Source organism: Balaenoptera ricei, chromosome 19 (assembly GCF_028023285.1).
Source record: "Balaenoptera ricei isolate mBalRic1 chromosome 19, mBalRic1.hap2, whole genome shotgun sequence".
In the NCBI taxonomy this organism is placed as follows: Eukaryota; Metazoa; Chordata; class Mammalia; order Artiodactyla; family Balaenopteridae; genus Balaenoptera; species Balaenoptera ricei.
This window is the reverse complement of record NC_082657.1, coordinates 30,866,423-30,883,251: the sequence shown is the minus strand read 5'-3', so window position 1 is coordinate 30,883,251 and position 16,829 is coordinate 30,866,423. Positions and strand designations below refer to the sequence as shown.

General features: G+C 44.9%; 1 protein-coding gene across 2 annotated transcripts; it reads right to left on the bottom strand.

Annotated features, from left to right (window-relative positions):
- Positions 1-277: 277 nt before the first annotated feature.
- Positions 278-2,437, bottom strand: LOC132353600 (heterogeneous nuclear ribonucleoprotein M-like). Of its 2 annotated transcripts, XM_059904920.1 has the most exons (2): positions 2,139-2,228; positions 278-2,085 (listed from the first exon to the last, which is right to left on the bottom strand). In XM_059904920.1, exon 2 carries the CDS (start codon positions 2,058-2,060, stop codon positions 384-386), a length of 1,677 nt encoding a protein of 558 aa, XP_059760903.1. In that variant the 5' UTR covers positions 2,061-2,085; positions 2,139-2,228; the 3' UTR covers positions 278-383. The 2 variants fall into 2 exon arrangements, with proteins under 2 accessions (XP_059760903.1, XP_059760902.1); XM_059904919.1 differs by having other exon boundaries at positions 278-2,437.
- Positions 2,438-16,829: the final 14,392 nt, after the last annotated feature.

The window sequence follows — 16,829 nt, the reverse complement described above, 5'->3', positions numbered from 1 at the left end:
ATTGTATTCTTTTCTCTTTATTTGTTGTGTATTTATTATCCGTTTTTGGTTTGTGGTTACCATGAGGTTTTTATACAACAACTTATGTATATAGCAGTCTATTTTTTTTTTTTTTTTTTTTTTTTTTCAGGAACTGGTATTTATTATCAAAGTCATATTCGATGTCAACAAGATGCCACAACTACAAAAAAAATTGCGCACATTGCAATCTCAATGCAAACAGTCAAATGGAACCCCAGTCATTAAAAAAGTAATTCAAATTACCCCAAAAAGCAACTGAATTTTTTAAACATCTTTATACATCCAGCCAACAAATTAAAATGGTTAACAAGAAAAAATACAAATTCAGAGGTCTGGTATCGATGTTTAAAAAAGGCAACTGCTTAAGCATTTCTATCGATTCGAACATCAATCTCTCGGCCACTCAGCTTCATCCCATTCATCATCCGGCAGGCTCTCTCAGCCACCTCTGGCGACTCAAACTTAACCACACCGCACCCCTTGGACTTCCCATTCTCCATCTTGATGTCGGCATACAGCACGTGGCCACATTCGTTGAACTTGTCTTTTAGCATCTTCCATGTAAAATCAAATGGGAGATTTCTCACAAATATCTGGCAGGCCTTCCTGGCCACCCCAGGAGCATGGCCTCCAGCTCCACCAAAAGAACCTGCGAAGCTTCCTCCAAAGTTGCCACGCTCCATCTCGATGGCACGGTCAAAGCTGGCACCGCCACCACCACCCATGGCCAGGCCCATGCGCTCAATGCCAGCGCCCAGGGCCGGGCCCATGGCGGGACCCATGCGCTCCAGGCTGTTGGCGCCCATGCGCTCCAGGCCCATGCGCTCCAGGTTGTTGGCGCCCATGCGCTCCAGGCCGGTGGCCATGCGATCCATCACAGGGCCCATGCGCTCCAGGCCTGCCCCCATGCCTGCGGGCACCATGCGCTCCATGCCCAGGCCCATGCGCTCGATGGCAGGGCCCATTCGCTCCACGCCAGAGCCCATGCGCTCGATGGTCTGGCCCACACGGTCAATGGGTGCGGCCATACGCTCCAGGCCAAAGCCCATGCCGGCACCCATGCGCTCCACGCCAGAGCCGATGCGCTCCATGGTCTGGCCCATGCGCTCGATGCTGGAGGCCATGTGGTCGAGGCCCAGCGGGCCCATGCGCTCGATGCCGGAGCCCATGCGCTCAACTGAGCCCATGCGGTCCATGACCAGGCCCATGCGCTCAATCTCGGAGCCCACACGATCCATGCCGTGGCCCAGGCCTGCACCCATGCTCTCCATGCCGGCACCCCCAATGCGGTCAATGCCGGGGCCCATCCTCTCAATTCCAGGGACACTGCCTCCGCCTCCACCTCCTCCCTGCTTTGCAATGATCTCTCCTCTCTTCAGTGCATTACTTAGGATTTCATTTATTCTGCCCATGTTCATCCCAGATCCAAATCGACCCATGTTTTCCATACCACCACCAAAGGGTCCCTCCATGCCTCCCATTTTATTTATTCCAAATCCTATGCCTTCCATTCCCATTCCTGCGGGTCCTATGTTGCCCATTCCAATGCCTTTATTCAAATGATTAGCGTCAATAGGCTGCCCTCCTGGTCCTAACCCCATGCCAATACCACCAAGTCCATGGGGAAGTTGTTGTGGACGCTCAGGAGGGAAAAAGTCTCCCTTTGGTAAGGCCCTCTCATCCATTTTCACGTGCATTGGTCTGTCAAATAGCAGTTGGCCATTAAACATAGATATAGCTTGCACAGCTTCAATGGACTGTTCAAAAGTAACAGTGCCTATTCCACGACTTTTTCCATCTTTATCCTCAAGAATGTCTGCTCGGACCACCACACCAGCCATACTAAAAACTTCCTTCAGTTTCTTCCAGCCAACTTTATAATCCAGATTTGCTACAAATACTGTGCTTCCAAGTCTTCCAGCCTTTTGCATTGCTCTCCTGGCATGTTCACCATCAGGACCTTCTTTGACTTTCAGTGGTCTTCCACTCAGACTATGCTTGTTTAGAACTTCAGCAGCTTTTTTCATGCTCTCTTCCATCTTGAATTCAACAACGGCACATCCCCTTGACTTTCCTTCAGCGTCCATTAAGAGCTCCACGTATGTTACCTCACCAACTTTTTCTTTAACCAGGTCTTTAAGTGACTGCCATTTCACATCAAAAGGTATGTTTGTAATGAAGGCTCTGTATCTTTTAGTTGGATTGGCATATGGCTCAAAGCGATTGCCTCCTCTTTTTATGTTTTTCTCCTTCCTCTTCTCATTCTGAGCTGGTCGTTCTCCTTCACCTTTCGGGCCCGGAGCTCCGTTGCCACTCGGCACGCCGGGCGCGCCGCTCTCCTCCTCCATTTTGGGCTCCGTCGCCGCCACCTCGGCTGCTGCTTCGACCCCTGCCGCCATTTTCTCCGCGTCTGGGCTTTGTGTCTATAGCAGTCTATTTTAAATTGAAGTCATTAATCTTGAGCTCGTACTAAAAACACTACATTTTTACTCCCTCACCATGTTTTATATTTTTTATGTCATACTTTACAGCTTTTGTTTTGTGTATCCCTTAACTAATTATTGTAGATACAGATTTTTTCTTTCATAATTTTTATATCTTTAACTATGGTATTTTTGTTTGTTTGTTTGTCTAAAGAAATCCCTTTAACATTTCTTGTAAAGTCCGTTTAGTAGTGATGAACTCTTTTAGCTTTTGCCTGTCTGGGAAACTTTTTTTTTCCATTTTTAACAGCTTTATTGATATAATTCACATGTCACACAATTCATCCACTTAAAGTTTACAGTCCAGCGGTATTTAGTATATTCACAGAGTTGGGCAAACATCTCTACAATCAATTTTAAAATTGATTTTAGATTCAGATTTTTATAATTGATTTTTCATCATCCCAAAGAGAAGCCCCATATACCCTATAGCAGTCACTCTACATTTCCCTTCAAATCTCCCTAGCTCATGGCAATCACTGATCTGCTTTCTGTCTCTAGAGATTTGCCTGTTCTGCATATTTCATACAAATGGAATCATAAAATTTGTGGCCTTTTATCTTACTTGGGAAACTTTTTATCTCTCCTTCAATCTGAATATTATCCTTGCCAGATAGAGTATTCTTGGCTGTAAGTTTTTTTTTCCTTTCAACACTTGGAATATGTCATGCCACTCCCCTGTGACCTGTAAAGTTTCTACTGAAAAGTCAGCTAGTAGTCATATGGGGGCTCCCCTATATGTAACTAGTTGTTTTTCTCTTGCTGCTTTTAATATTCTCTCTTTAAGTTTTGACACTTTAATTGAAATATGTCTTCATATGGGTCTCTTTGGGTACATCTTGTTTGGAACTCTCTGCTTCCTGAGCTTAGACATCTGTTTCCTTCTCCAGGTTAGGGAAGTTTATAGCCATTATTTGTTCAAATAGGTTTTCTGTCCCTTTCTCTCTCTCTTCTCCTTCTGGGACCCCTATAATGTAAATGTTAGCACAATTCATGTTGTTCTAGAGGTCCCTTAAATTATCCTCATTTTAAAAAATTCTTCTTTCTTTTTGCTGTTCTGATTAGGTTATTTCCACTACCCTGTCTTCCAGATAACTGATCCATTCTTCTGCATCTTCTAATCTGCTGTTAGTTCCCTCTAGCATATTTTTCATGTTTGTTATTGTATTCTTCAGCTCTGATTGATTCTTTCTTTTATTTTCTGTCTCTTCATGGCAGTTCTCACTGTGTTCCTCCATTCTTCTCTTGAGTTTGGGAAGCACCTCTATGACCATTACTTTGAACTCTTTATCTGGTAGCTTGCTTAGTTCCACTTCATTTGGTTATTTTTCCGAGGTTTTGTCTTATTCTTTTGTCTGGAACATACGCTTTTGTCTCCTCATTTTGCCTCATTCTCTGTGTTTGTTTCTATGTATTAGGTAGATTAGCTATTTCTCCTGGTCCTGAAAGAGGGGCTTTATGTAGAAGGTGTCCTGTGGGGCCCAACAGGGCAGTCCCCCAGTCAGCAGAGCCAGGTGTGCCAGCAGCGTTCATCGTGTGGGCCACATGCACCCTCCTATTGTTGCTGGGCCACTATTGCTGCAGGTGCACCATTGTGTGGGATGGGCCTCTGGCACAGCTGTCTGTAAAGCCCAGCTGTGACTGGTGCAGGTGCTCTGGTGTGTAGGGCCAGCCCCTGGGGTGGGATCCACTTTGGAGGGGCTTCAATGCTGGCCAAGGCTACCTGCTCAGTGTGGCAGGGAAGGGGGCCACTTTGGTGGAGCACCAGCTGGAGTGAGTTTTCAGGTAAATGCTGGGGCAGGGAAATTGATGCTAAGGTAGATAGGGAAAGTAGAAATGGCACCCACCAGGGCTAGGCCAGCTAGGTAGAAGGTGAGAAAAAAATGGCACCCACCAGCACATTCTGTACCTGGAGAAAATTCCAACAGATCCCTGTCCTTTCAGCACATGCCCTAAGATCAGTCAGTGAATCTCTTTCATGTATGACCTCAGTGCTTTTCAAATCGCTGCTTATGAGCTGGGACTCAGAGCAAGTGAGTTTTTTTGCATGCTTCCTTTAAAAGCAGAGTCTTGGTTTCCTATGTCCTCCAGCTCTCCCAGTCAAAGCCAGACATTATGGAGGCCTGTCTTCCCAGTGCAGGGTGCCAGGCTGGGGTCTTCCCCAGGCCGGGGTGCCATATGTGGGGTTTGGTCCCCTTGCTCTTCAGGGGGGACCTCTGTGGCTGTGCTAGCTCTCCTGCCTATGGGTTGTCATGCCAGGGGTGGGTCTTGGCCAGACCACATCTTCACTCCTCCTAATTGTCTCGATGTCTTTTTTTCTTTATGCCCTTAGTTGTGAAAAAGCTTTTATGCTAGTCTTCAGGGCTTTCTCAGATACGATTGCTCTATATGTAGTTGTGGTTTTGGTGTGTCCACAGAGGAGGCAAGCCCAGGGTCTTTCTACTCCACCATCCTGTCTCCCTCTTCTCACAAGGGTGGCATTTACCCTTGGTGTGTTTTCAGGGGTACTCCTGTATTACGCACTCCTAAATGCCTTTACTATCAAACCATAAATTTCACCATTAAATATTTATTCCTTTGGTGAGTTCAAGCATGGACCTATGGAGAGCAAATATCACCAAGAAGCCATTAATACCTTAGTATAATTTGTAATTTAAAACCTGTCAGTGGCTTCCTGATGCTTCAGGATAAGCCATGACATCTTTTCTATGGTCTCCAAAGCCTCCATGGCCTGACTTTCCCCTCCTTGCTCTTGTGTCTTTCTTCCAGTTGTTCAAATGTTCAATGGTTGCTCCTGACCTGGGCCTTTGAACAAGCTGCTCTACCTGATTAGAAAGGTCTTTCTCTTACTGACATCTGAGCTCCTGAGGACAGAGGCAGGAGCTCTTCTGGTCATTTCTGTGTCCTCATACGAAATTCAATGCCTGGTGCCTATCTTATGCTGCTAAGTACATACTTGTTGAATAAATGGATGAATGAATAAATGAAACCAGTTCCTGAATGATGGCACTGAGGTCACAGTAGAGTTTTATTTGTTTGATGTGCAGAGGAGTGAAGAATAAATGGCAAGGTTGGAAAAAGAGAGAAAATGCTGACAGAGAGGCTTTTTAATAAAAATTTGGTTTGGGGACTTCCCTGGTGGCGCAGTGGTTAAGAATCCGCTTGCCAATACAGGGGACATGGGTTCGAGCCCTAGTCCGGGAGGATCCCACATGCCGCGGAGCAGCTAAGCCCGTGCACCACAATTACTGAGCCCGTGTGCCACAATTACTGAAGCCTGCATGCCTAGAGCCTGTGCTCTGCAACAAGAGAAGCCACCGCAATGAGAAGCCTGCACACCACAAAAAAGAGTAGCCCCCGCTCACCGCAACTAGAGAAAGCCTATGCGCAGCAACGAAGACCCAATGCAGCCAAAAATAAATAAATTAAATTAATTTTAAAAAATTTGGTTTGGCTGCATGTAAGAGAAAATAACAATGGTTTAAAAAAGATAGGAAGTTCTGAGGTAAGCTATCCAAGGATGACACAGTGCTCCACGGTTATCAGAAACCAAGCTCCAATATTTGTACTCCACCAATTTTATGAGTGGCTTCAATCTTCAAGGTTGCCTCAAGGTCCAAAAAGGTTGTTAAGGCTCCAGCTATCACATCCAGATTCCAGGCAAGAAAAGGGAGCAAGAAGGTAAATGATATACTATCCAGATGAATAAACCACTTTTAAGGAGCTGTTCCTGAAGTCCCACCTAATAAGTTGTGTTTACATCTCATTGGCCATGCCCACTGGATAATATAATGTTTTAACTAGACAAATTGCCAGGCAAATAAAATTGTGATTCCATTGGTGAAGAAGAAAGGGAGATTGAATATTGGATAGGCAACCAGCAGTCTCAGACACAGGGGCTAATGACTTGGAAGAAGAATCCATTTATTCATTTCACTTATGACTTCACTCACTCATGGAGAAGGTATTTAAGACATATTGACCTCCTAGGCTGGATACTGGACAGGGAAGGAGAGGCATGAATATGAAGATAATGGGAACTGGTCTTCACATCCAAGATGCTCATATTCAAGTAGAGCACAGGTTGATAAGAAGAAGTTAAGCCCAGAGCCAGAATTAGCAAACAAATGAAATGAGGGGCAGCTAAATGCTGTAGGTGTTGGGAGAGACTCTTTTTTCCTAGAAGTGGCTGGGGGGACCCAGGAGGAAGCTTTGATGAATAGATAAAATTTTGCCAAGTAGGGAAGATTGTTGTAGAGAATACATTTCAGGTGGAAAGAGCAGCTCAGGCAAAGACATAAAGGCTGCAGCATGTACGTACCCAGAGATGAACAACAGCAGGAGTAAGAACTGGGCAGCAGGAAATAATCCGGAAAATCGGTACCAGGTTCCTCATGACCAGTCCCTGCCCATCGCTCCAGTCTCCTCCAATTTACTCTGGCCCTTTACTACTTAGATAAAATGGTAAAATGCTTTACTGAAAGTATACTTTTTTGGAAGAATTTTCATGAAGCTTTTAAGTGCTGTCTCTAACACTCAAACTTTTAAAATGTTAACATTTGAAAATACCCAGGAGAGGTATACAAGGACACATTTTATTATGGAGATTATACAGGTCGCATTTTTGTTTGAACCTTTGAAAGAATTTAGTCTTAAATATTTTCTGATTTTAAAATTTTTAAATCTTTTAACAAAACTTTCATGTAACGTGATACCTTTCATTGTAGAATTTGTTTATAAAAATTCATCCCTTGAAATATTTTGATCCTTTTTAGTATTAACCACAGCATTTGTACTATGTTGCTTTCTAAAATACTCATCTTGCTCCCTTTTCTTATCTGGAATCTGGATGTGATAGCTGGAGCCTCAGCAACCATTTTGGAAGGTTTTAAAGGGATAAAAGGGATAAAAGTCACATGGGCCTTCTAGCTGTGTCTCCAATAGACAATGAGTCTATTGTTCCATACCTCAGGGCCTTGGTTCACCCCTTCCTTTTGTCTGGAGGATCATCTCCTCTGCCCTTTACCTGGCTGACCCTTTCTCATCCTTTCTGTCTCAGATCAAAAGTCACTGCCCATAGAGGTTTTCCCCACCATCCTTTCTAATGTTCACTCTGTTTTTCTCACTCAGTACACCTTACTCTGTACTTTATAACATTTATTGCAATTTGAGATTTTTTACTTATAAGATTATCTGCTTAATATTTGTCTCCCCCATTAAATCATGAGCTCTGAGAGGCTAGGTCTGGCTCTTTTTGTCTACCACTTGGTGAAGCTTAGCACATAATGGGCATCCAATGGAAATTCATTGGATTAATTGATATGTGTGTATAGGTGTGTGTGTGTGTTATAGCTAAAGACTGATAGGGAATTAACGTCCAAGGAAGATAAAAAGTAGCAAAGTAATTAACTGTACTCTTGTATAGTTTAATTCTGAAAGTTAATTGGTTATTTGATGAAAGCCCACCACCTTGGTCAGAGATGTTAGCACAGGGAGAGATTTGATGAGCAGTGGCTTCCCAGTTTGAAATGAAAGACATGGAATTCAAGTACATTTATGAAATGCAAACATCACTTAGCAAAGGTCTAGAACCAGGCACAACTTCTTCCTATGTTTTGGGCATAGTCCTGTCATTAATTTGTTGAAACCTCTCCTGTAGGTTGTCTGCTATCATTTGTTTGCTCAGTGAAACCTGGCTTCTAGAATTCCATTAGTTGGGAATTCATGATTACTCAACTCAGCCAGATCAAAGTGTACTCTAGATCCGCTGAAAGGAAAGTTTTCTGAGCAAATGAACCCAGATCATGAATTTTCAAGGATGCAGGTCAATTATCAGGGAAACTGAGGTGCTCTGTAGCAACACAGAGCAATCTATTTGCATGCAATTAATATACTAATTACAAAGCACTATTCACTATTCGTTGAAATAGGGGACTCCGAAGGATACCCATGCTAGGTAATGCTGGGAGCCTTATTAGGGTTTGCCTGCCTGCATTTAAATGTAACACAACTACCTTTCCATTAGATTAGAGTGAACGAAAAGGAGGGAAGGAGGCAGGGAGGAACAACAGAAGGGAAGGAGAGAGAGGGATCTGCAGCTGCCATCTGCCTGAGGATTAGTGTACCTTTCATTGGGCTAAATGCTCTACACACCACATCTCTTAATTCTCCAGCCACTCTGAGATAGTGTTATTTTTTCCATTTTACAGATGAGTAAAACTGAGGTTCAGAGAGGTAAAGCCACCTACTCAACGTTGCAAGACCACACATGCAGGGTGTCAAATCCAGACCACGTCTGCCTGGAAGGCACATCCTCCCCCATCACAATCAGACACCATTTCCAAACCCTATGGCAAAAGGCTTCAATGCTTCTGTGTGTGTGTGTGTGTGTGTGTGTGTGTGTGTGTGTGAAATGCCATGTAAACCATAATGAGGAACGTCATTTCCAATGAGATCAGTTGGAAAACATTTTAAAAGTTAAACAAATCAATGTGGTGAGGTAGTAGAGCAGTGGGAACTTTCTTATGTCTCTGGTGCAGGTATAAGTTGGTAAAATCATTCAAGAGTGCAATTTGTTGACATCTAGAAGAGCTAAAGGATTTCCTCACCTGCGTGTATATGCTAGAGAAATTTTTGCCCTTTTGCATAAGGAGACATATACAAGATTATTCATTGCTATAGAGCTTAAACTGCAAAAAAAAAAAAAAAAAAAAAAAAAAAGAGAGAGAGAAAGAAAAAAGAAAAAGCCCAAGAAGACACAGTATGGAGAACTAACAAAACAATATTGGGGGAAAAATAGCTGCCAGAGACTATCAACGGTGATATGATTTTTTTTTTTAAGTTTAAAACCTTATGAACACATACAAATGTAGTAAAATTATAAAAACAGGTATGGGGAAATTCAGAGCAGTGATTAGCTCTATAGGAAAGGAGGGAAATAGTATAAACAAGAGGCTCTGACTGCATTTGCAATGCTTCCTTTTTTAAGCTGAGTGTTGTGTACCCCAATGTTTATGAAAATATTTCTCTGTGGCTTTTTTGCATGCCTAAATGGTTCAGTATAATATAATTTTAAAAGGGGGAGTCAGTGTTTTACTTTCTACAAGAAATGACACTGGGTTACAGTGAAGGTGAGAGGCGGCCAGACTCTACATGAAACTAGGAAAAGCTTCTCATTTCCCATTGCTTGGCCAGAGGTGCCCTGTCATTGGCGGGTGGTCCAGCCAGCACACGGCAATGCCTGCAAGCAGTAAGTGTGGCAACCTCCCAGAATGCCCCACTCGGCCCGCTGCAACGCAGCGTGCATTCCCTGGGAAGTCATGTTTCCTCCAGGTGAAGGATGGGATCGTTCCATCTCTGTCACCTGCACGGAGAAAGAAGTGCTGTAGAGAGACAGATGAGGTCATCTATTATCAAGTAGGCAAAAGAGAGACCTAAGAGGCACCTGCAGCTCACCAGATGTTCTATCAATCATCAGTCAGGAGGATGGGAGCTTATCTCCTCTTCCCTGTCCCCCCACCGCATCCAGCCTCTCCAGGGAAGAATTAGACAAGAGACGGGCTCGTGGACCAGTCCCCTAAAAACTGGCCTGAGGATGGGGTGGAGGCACTTCAGGCAGCCACAGGAGACATTGCTCCTGTGCTATAAAAATACCCTAGAAGAGAGGATAATCTGGAAGGTTTGTGTACTTGGGACCGTGATGAAGCATGATGAATATCTCCCCTTGAATCCTTAAAAGAAGACCCAGCCAATACTACATTGGTCTTCTTCTTCTTCTTCTTCTTCTTCTTCTTCTTCTTCTTCATCATCATCATCAAATACTACTCTAAGCCAGGAACTGTGCTAAGAGTTCCATCAGCAAGTTTTTCATTTACCCCTGGCAACAGCTTTACAAGAAAAGCACTATTAATGTCCGCATGTTCCAGCAGAGGAAACTGAGGCAGAGACAGATAAGTAAACAACCCAAAATCCCCCAAAGTGGATGCCCACCAATGCGCCATCTCCTTTGCAGCACCACTGGCGTGTCAGTGATACCCCACTGATTTCCAGCTGGGGAGGTAGACATGGTCCCACTGCATCTTTACAGCCCCAAAGCACCCTGGGCAGGGAAGGCACACCCAGAACAGCTATCTCTGACCACGCAAGGCCCAGAGGCCAAGGTCTTCAAAGCCCAACCTCTAGCACAGGAACCCAGGGTAGTTACACAACTTTCCCCAGAACCCAAAAGGCTTTTCACAACCTTACGAATCCTTGGAGATGAGGAAGGGCATGGTCATTAGGAGAAACCAGAAGCCTAGCAAGACCTAACCCATTCCCACCGAGCGAAGCCCAACCCCTGTGGTCTCTGGGAACCCCCATCCACCAGCCACTCCTACTTGCTGGTCCTTGGGGAACAAGCAACAGAGAGCAACAAGCCGCAACCCCCAACACACACTGGAAGCCTAGTAACTTCCACATCCGCGGTGCTTCACTATCTGATCTGGGAACCTCTTTTTACACCTTGGAACCTTGGAATGTTCTGTGTCAATGACTTTGAGAGGCACCCAGAGATGGGAATAGAGCACCCTGAGGCAACCTGATGCACTTACAGATTTGGCACACAGGCCTTGGGCTATGGAAAGTCCTAATAGTGGAATTGGAAGTATCCAATGTGTAGGAGAAGGAGCAGATGGGGAGAGGAGATGGCAGCTTTCCCGGCAGAGAATAGAACTGTGCTGTTAAAACACAGCCCACTCGTCCATCCCCTCCCCTTGCCCCTGAGGATATTGATGAGCAATAAGGTCCCACAGGGAGGAATTACCCTTCATCATTTCACAGGCTGAGGATCTACTTCAGCTCCCCTCTACCCTGGCCCAGCCCCCTCCCTCCCTCTCCCAAAAGCATCCCATCCAAAGCCAGGTTCACTTTCAAAGCCATGTCCATTGTTCTAACCACTGGTTGCCCTGGAAAATCACACACTTCCCATCCAAGGCAGATGTATTAATCTACTCAGGCTGCCATACAAAATACCACAGGCTGGATGACTTAAACAAACTTATTTCTCACAGTTCTGGAGGCTGGGAGTCCAAGATCAAGACGTCAGCAAGTTTGGTTTCTTCTGAAGCCTCTCTCCTTGGCTTGTAGTTGCTGTCTTCTCCCTGTGTCTTCACATGGTCTTACCTTCATTGTGTCTGTGTACTAATTTTCTTTTCTTATAAGGACACCTGTCAGATTGGATTAGAGCCCACCCCATGAGCTTATTTCAACTAAATTACCCCTTTAAAGGACCTAGCTCTAAATACAGGTACATCCTGAAGTACTGGGGGTTAGAACTTCAAAATATGAATTTTGTGGACGCAACAGGGGAGAAAACAGATTCAGAGAAATGCAGTGAGTTTATATGTCATCTGACAAATTTTTCGGTCCATTGGGATCTACCTGGATTTACATTGCTTCTCATTCTTCTCTCTGTTCCCCCCTGCACTCTCTAAATCTTGACATATTAGAGGCTTTCACATTCCTCAAGATATTATATTTTCTCTTTACAGCTGGAATTGGAGCAAATTTAAAGCATCCCTCTAAGTGCAGGAGATGAACCCTGGAAAATATTGCTATCACATCTAATATTGGCACAAATTATCTTCTGAGTTGGGCTAAACTGCACCAATTAATTAGCTCAGTGAATAGCAACCATCAGTCCTTCTGAGGGACTCTTCTCTGAAACTCTCCTTATTTGATTTCCTTGAATTATCGCCCAAGACAGGCTCAACAAAGGATGCACAAAATATTATGGAATTCCAAACGGAGAGCGTGGAGTCATGCCAGGCCCTGTGCCCCATCAAACTGAATAACCTGAATTTACAGAACCCGGAGGGAGGGCTGAAGCAGACGTGGAGAGGTGAGAATGGAGAGGAGTAGAGGGAGCCCCCGGTTTATTAACAAACCCAGTTCATCACAACTGGAGAGACAACGGGAGCCTCACCCCTCCCTGAACCCCATGTCCCCGATCATCTTCCAGGAGGAACCGTTCAGAGTTGTCTCCTCCACGGCCCCTGTGGAAAAAGCAGCCAAGAACACCCCCTGACTGATACAGTGGTGAGCAGCTTTCAGCATACACAGACTCTAAACACCATATGGCATTAGGGGGTTGCACTGGGGAATTGTTTGCATGACTGGAGTCATCATTTTAAAAGCATTTGCCAAATTCCCACGGACAATGCCCAAGATACGATTTTACCAGTGCCCTCCTACCTTGGGTGAAAGCCTCTGCATGTGCTGTGGACAGAGCCCACTAACTTGTGGTGACCTTTAGGGTGCATTAGAAAGGCCCCTCTGTGGGAGAATATGGTCTCATCTCACCCCCATCATCGCCATGCAGACAAAATGGTGCCCCATCCATTTTGGGGCTGGGGGGTGCTGCCCTGGGAAAGGGTACAGGGCTAATGCAGTCCCTAGATCAGTGCCTGGTGCATAGAAAGTACTGTACACTAGGTATTATTATTTACTCTAAGCTCCATGAGGGTGTCTGTTCTGTTCACCTTTGCTTAATGCAGTGACTGGCAAAGAGCCAGGGCAATTGAAGGAACGGTAGATCCCAGGCAGAGGGAACTGTCATATTAGCAGCAATTAGGAACCAGGATTTTGCTTCCCGGGATGTAGAATAATGGAGCCATTTATCCCACACTGACCCCCATCTTATACTTTATGACCTTAGAACAAGGGAATAATGCTATGTGTAGAAAAAGCCAATCTCAAAATGTTACATACTAAAGCATTCCATTTACACAGCATTCTTGAAGTGGCAAAAGTATACAGATGGGGGCTTCCCTGGTGGTGCAGTGGTTGAGAATCTGCCTGCCGAAGCAGGGGACGCGGGTTCGAGCCCTGGTCTGGGAAGATCCCACATGCCGCGGAGCAACTAGGCCCGTGAGCCACAACTACTGAGCCTGCGCGTCTGGAGCCTGTGCTCCGCAACAGGAGAGGCCGCGATGGTGAGGGGCCCGTGCACCGCGATGAAGAGTGGCCCCCGCTTGCCACAACTAGAGAAAGCCCTCGCACAGAAACGAAGACCCAACACAGCCAAAAATAAATAAATAATAATTTAAAAAAAAAAAACCTCACATTATTAAAAAAAAAAAAGTATACAGATGGTTTTTTTTTTTTTTTAATTTGGATGAAATCTTCCACATATACCTTTTTTTTTTTTTTTTTAATTTTATTTATTTATTTATTTATGGCTGTGTTGGGTCTTTGTTTCTGTGCGAGGGCTTTCTCTAGCTGCGACAAGTGGGGGCCACTCTTCATCGCGGTGCGCGGGCCTCTCACTATCGCGGCCTCTCTTGTTGCGGAGCACAGGCTCCAGACGCGCAGGCTCAGTAGTTGTGGCTCACGGGCCCAGCCGCTCCGCGGCATGTGGGATCTTCCCAGACCAGGGCTCGAACCCGTGTCCCCTGCATTGGCAGGTGGATTCTCAACCACTGCGCCACCAGGGAAGCCCTGTAAATGGTTTCATGTACATTTATACGTGAAACTGTCGCATTTCTGACAATGACCTCCCTCACCCTCCCTCCTCAGTGCTTTCATAGGGTAGCATCCAATTCATCGCTCTTCATGCCATGGCCTAATCCAGTGCCTGACCCCAGAGTAGGTATAAATATCAGCCTGTTGAACAAATAAATGAATGAGCATATTGTGAATCCAGGTAAGGAAAGCAGATGGATGGCCCGGAACTGGAAGTAACCTAGACTAGGGGTTTAGAGAAGCCCCAACAATTCGCAAGGTGAATCCAAACGAGAGGCCGGCCAGCATCCCCAGGTAGGCTTCCTGCCAAGAATGGTGTGGTTTCAGAGGACCAGGCATCCCCAGGGGCCTTGTAAAACAGGTGAGTGGTTGCCCCTGGCCAGAGGCAGATCATGGCTAGAGGCAGACCTTGAATCTGGGATCCAGAAATGGGCATATCTGCCTAACAGACTGTGTTCTTTGAGAAATGGCTACTCCAGGTGGGCCCTGGGCTCCCTCCAGGTGCCAGTCTGAGCCAGCTCTGTCCCCAGCTTTCTCCCACTCTCCCTACGCCCACTCAGCTCCTCCAGGCCCTCCCACCATGCTGGGCCCAGATGCATTCCCCTTCTACCCGCTGTCAGTGTCTCTTACCTATGGGTGTGTCTAAAATGTTAAGACCGTGCGGACGCACTAACACACAATGCAGCTTCTGAAAGCTGGCTATGGGGACATTCTTTGGAAGTAATTTGGAAACGGTGAAGCTGAGCCCAGGCTGCTCCCCTCACCCGGGAGGGAGCAGGAGGTCTCATTAGGCTGCCGTCCCCCTCCCTTCCAGGAACCTGCTGTTCAGAGACAACGCGAAGTTGGTCACCTGAAGCGGGGAGTGAAATCTATGTTTTGAAGAAAATGGAGTTGAAAGCGTTTAACCTCGAATCATAAACAGGAGCAATAAATTAGGGAGAGGCCAGTGAACAGGAAATCATAAGGGAAGAGGCCCGTTCCCAGGCCAGAGGAGGACTTTTCTTGGGCGGTGCAATTAGTAACCCTTCATGGAGATGCTGGTAACCGGGGCCTGGAGGGCCTGGCTGCTTGAACCGCTGCGGAAGGAGAGGGGATGTGGCCCAGAGGGGATGTTCCAAGGCTGCCTTTCACTTAGTTCTCTGGCCACTTGTCCCCAGAAGCCCAATCCTAGGCATGGACCTTGCAGGTCAGAGAAATGGACAAAGATCTCAGCAGGAAATGGACATCCTTTTGCAACTCAACAAGGAGTGTACAGGGCAGGCTCTTGAGGGGCTTTCAAAGAGAGGGTGTATTTCTAGCACTTGTCCAGTTGCTAACGTGATTCGCAGCATTGGGCAATTTACATGAACTTCCCAGCAATGCAACTCTACAGCCGTTCTGAGGGCTTACTCTGGGGAAAGGCAGAGATGAATGCAATATGGCTCTAGATTTCCAGAGCTCCATGATGCAGTGGGAGAGACAGAAACGTTGGCCACAAAGCATAACATCAAGCAAGGCAGTTGGTGATAAGGTAGCCCACATCAGTGTGATGTAAGAAGCAGTCTTTGGAAGCAACCTAAGTGTCCGTGGACAGATGAATAGATAAAGAAGGTATCATATACATATAGATATATATATAGATATATATGGAATATATAGATATATATGGAATATATATATGGAATACTACTCAGCCATAGAAAAGAATGGAAATATTGCCATTTGCAGCAACATGGAGGGACCTAGAGATTATCATACTAAGTGAAGGAATTCAGTCAGAGAAAGACAAATATCATATGATGTTATTTATATATGGAATATAAAAAATGATACAAATAAGCTTACTTACAAAAGAAAAACAGACTCACAGACATAGGAAGCAAACTTATGGTTACCAAAGGGGAAGGGGAGGACGGTTAAATTAGGAGTTTGGGATTAACAACTAACAAACTACTATATATAAAATAGATAAACAACAAGGACCTACTGTATAGCACAGGGAACTATATTCAATATCTTATAATAACCAATAATGGAAAAAAATCTGAAAAAAAAATATGTATATGTGTGTATATACACACACACACGTATAACTGAATCATTTTGCTGTACACCTGAAACTACCACAACATTGTAAATCAACTATACTTCAATTCAAAAAAAAAAAGAATAGTCAAACCCAGGTTGCAAACCCAGCTTTACCACTTCTTACTTGATGGACCTTTGGCAAGTTATTTCGTCTCCTAAAGCCCTAGTTTCCCAGATCTAAGAAGGAGGGATCTCATTTCTGAGAAGTTCTGCTAGGCAAGGAAAGCGAAAGAGTGTGAATCACATGGACAGAAAGGCCCAAGACATTGTTCTGAAGCTGCCTGTGTGTGAACTGAGATTTTGAGTTTTACATCTAGGCGCTCTGTTGAGACTCAGGTCATCCAAGAACTCAAAGAAATCTGAAGAAATCATCTGGAGATAAAACTCCAGAGTTTGGACCAGGGTCAGCACTTAAACATTTGCTGAAAGAATGGGAGGGAAAACAAGAGAATGAGAGGAGTAAATACAAGAATTCAATCAAGACGGACTCCCTTACCTCTGAGTGAGACCCTCAACTGACCCCCTAAAAGTAAAGGAGATTGTACTTATTTGTTTGTTTACTTAATATGCATCAGGCATTGTTCTCAGTGCTTTACCTCAGTGTTTACCTAAGTAAACTAACTTAATATTCCCTTAACTAACCCAGGGAGGTGGTGGTATTATTATCCCCATTTCACAGATGAAGAACCTAAGCTCAGGGGTAAGTGTCTTGCCAAAGGTCACACAGCTAAAAGGCGAGCAAATCCAGGCTTTGACCTC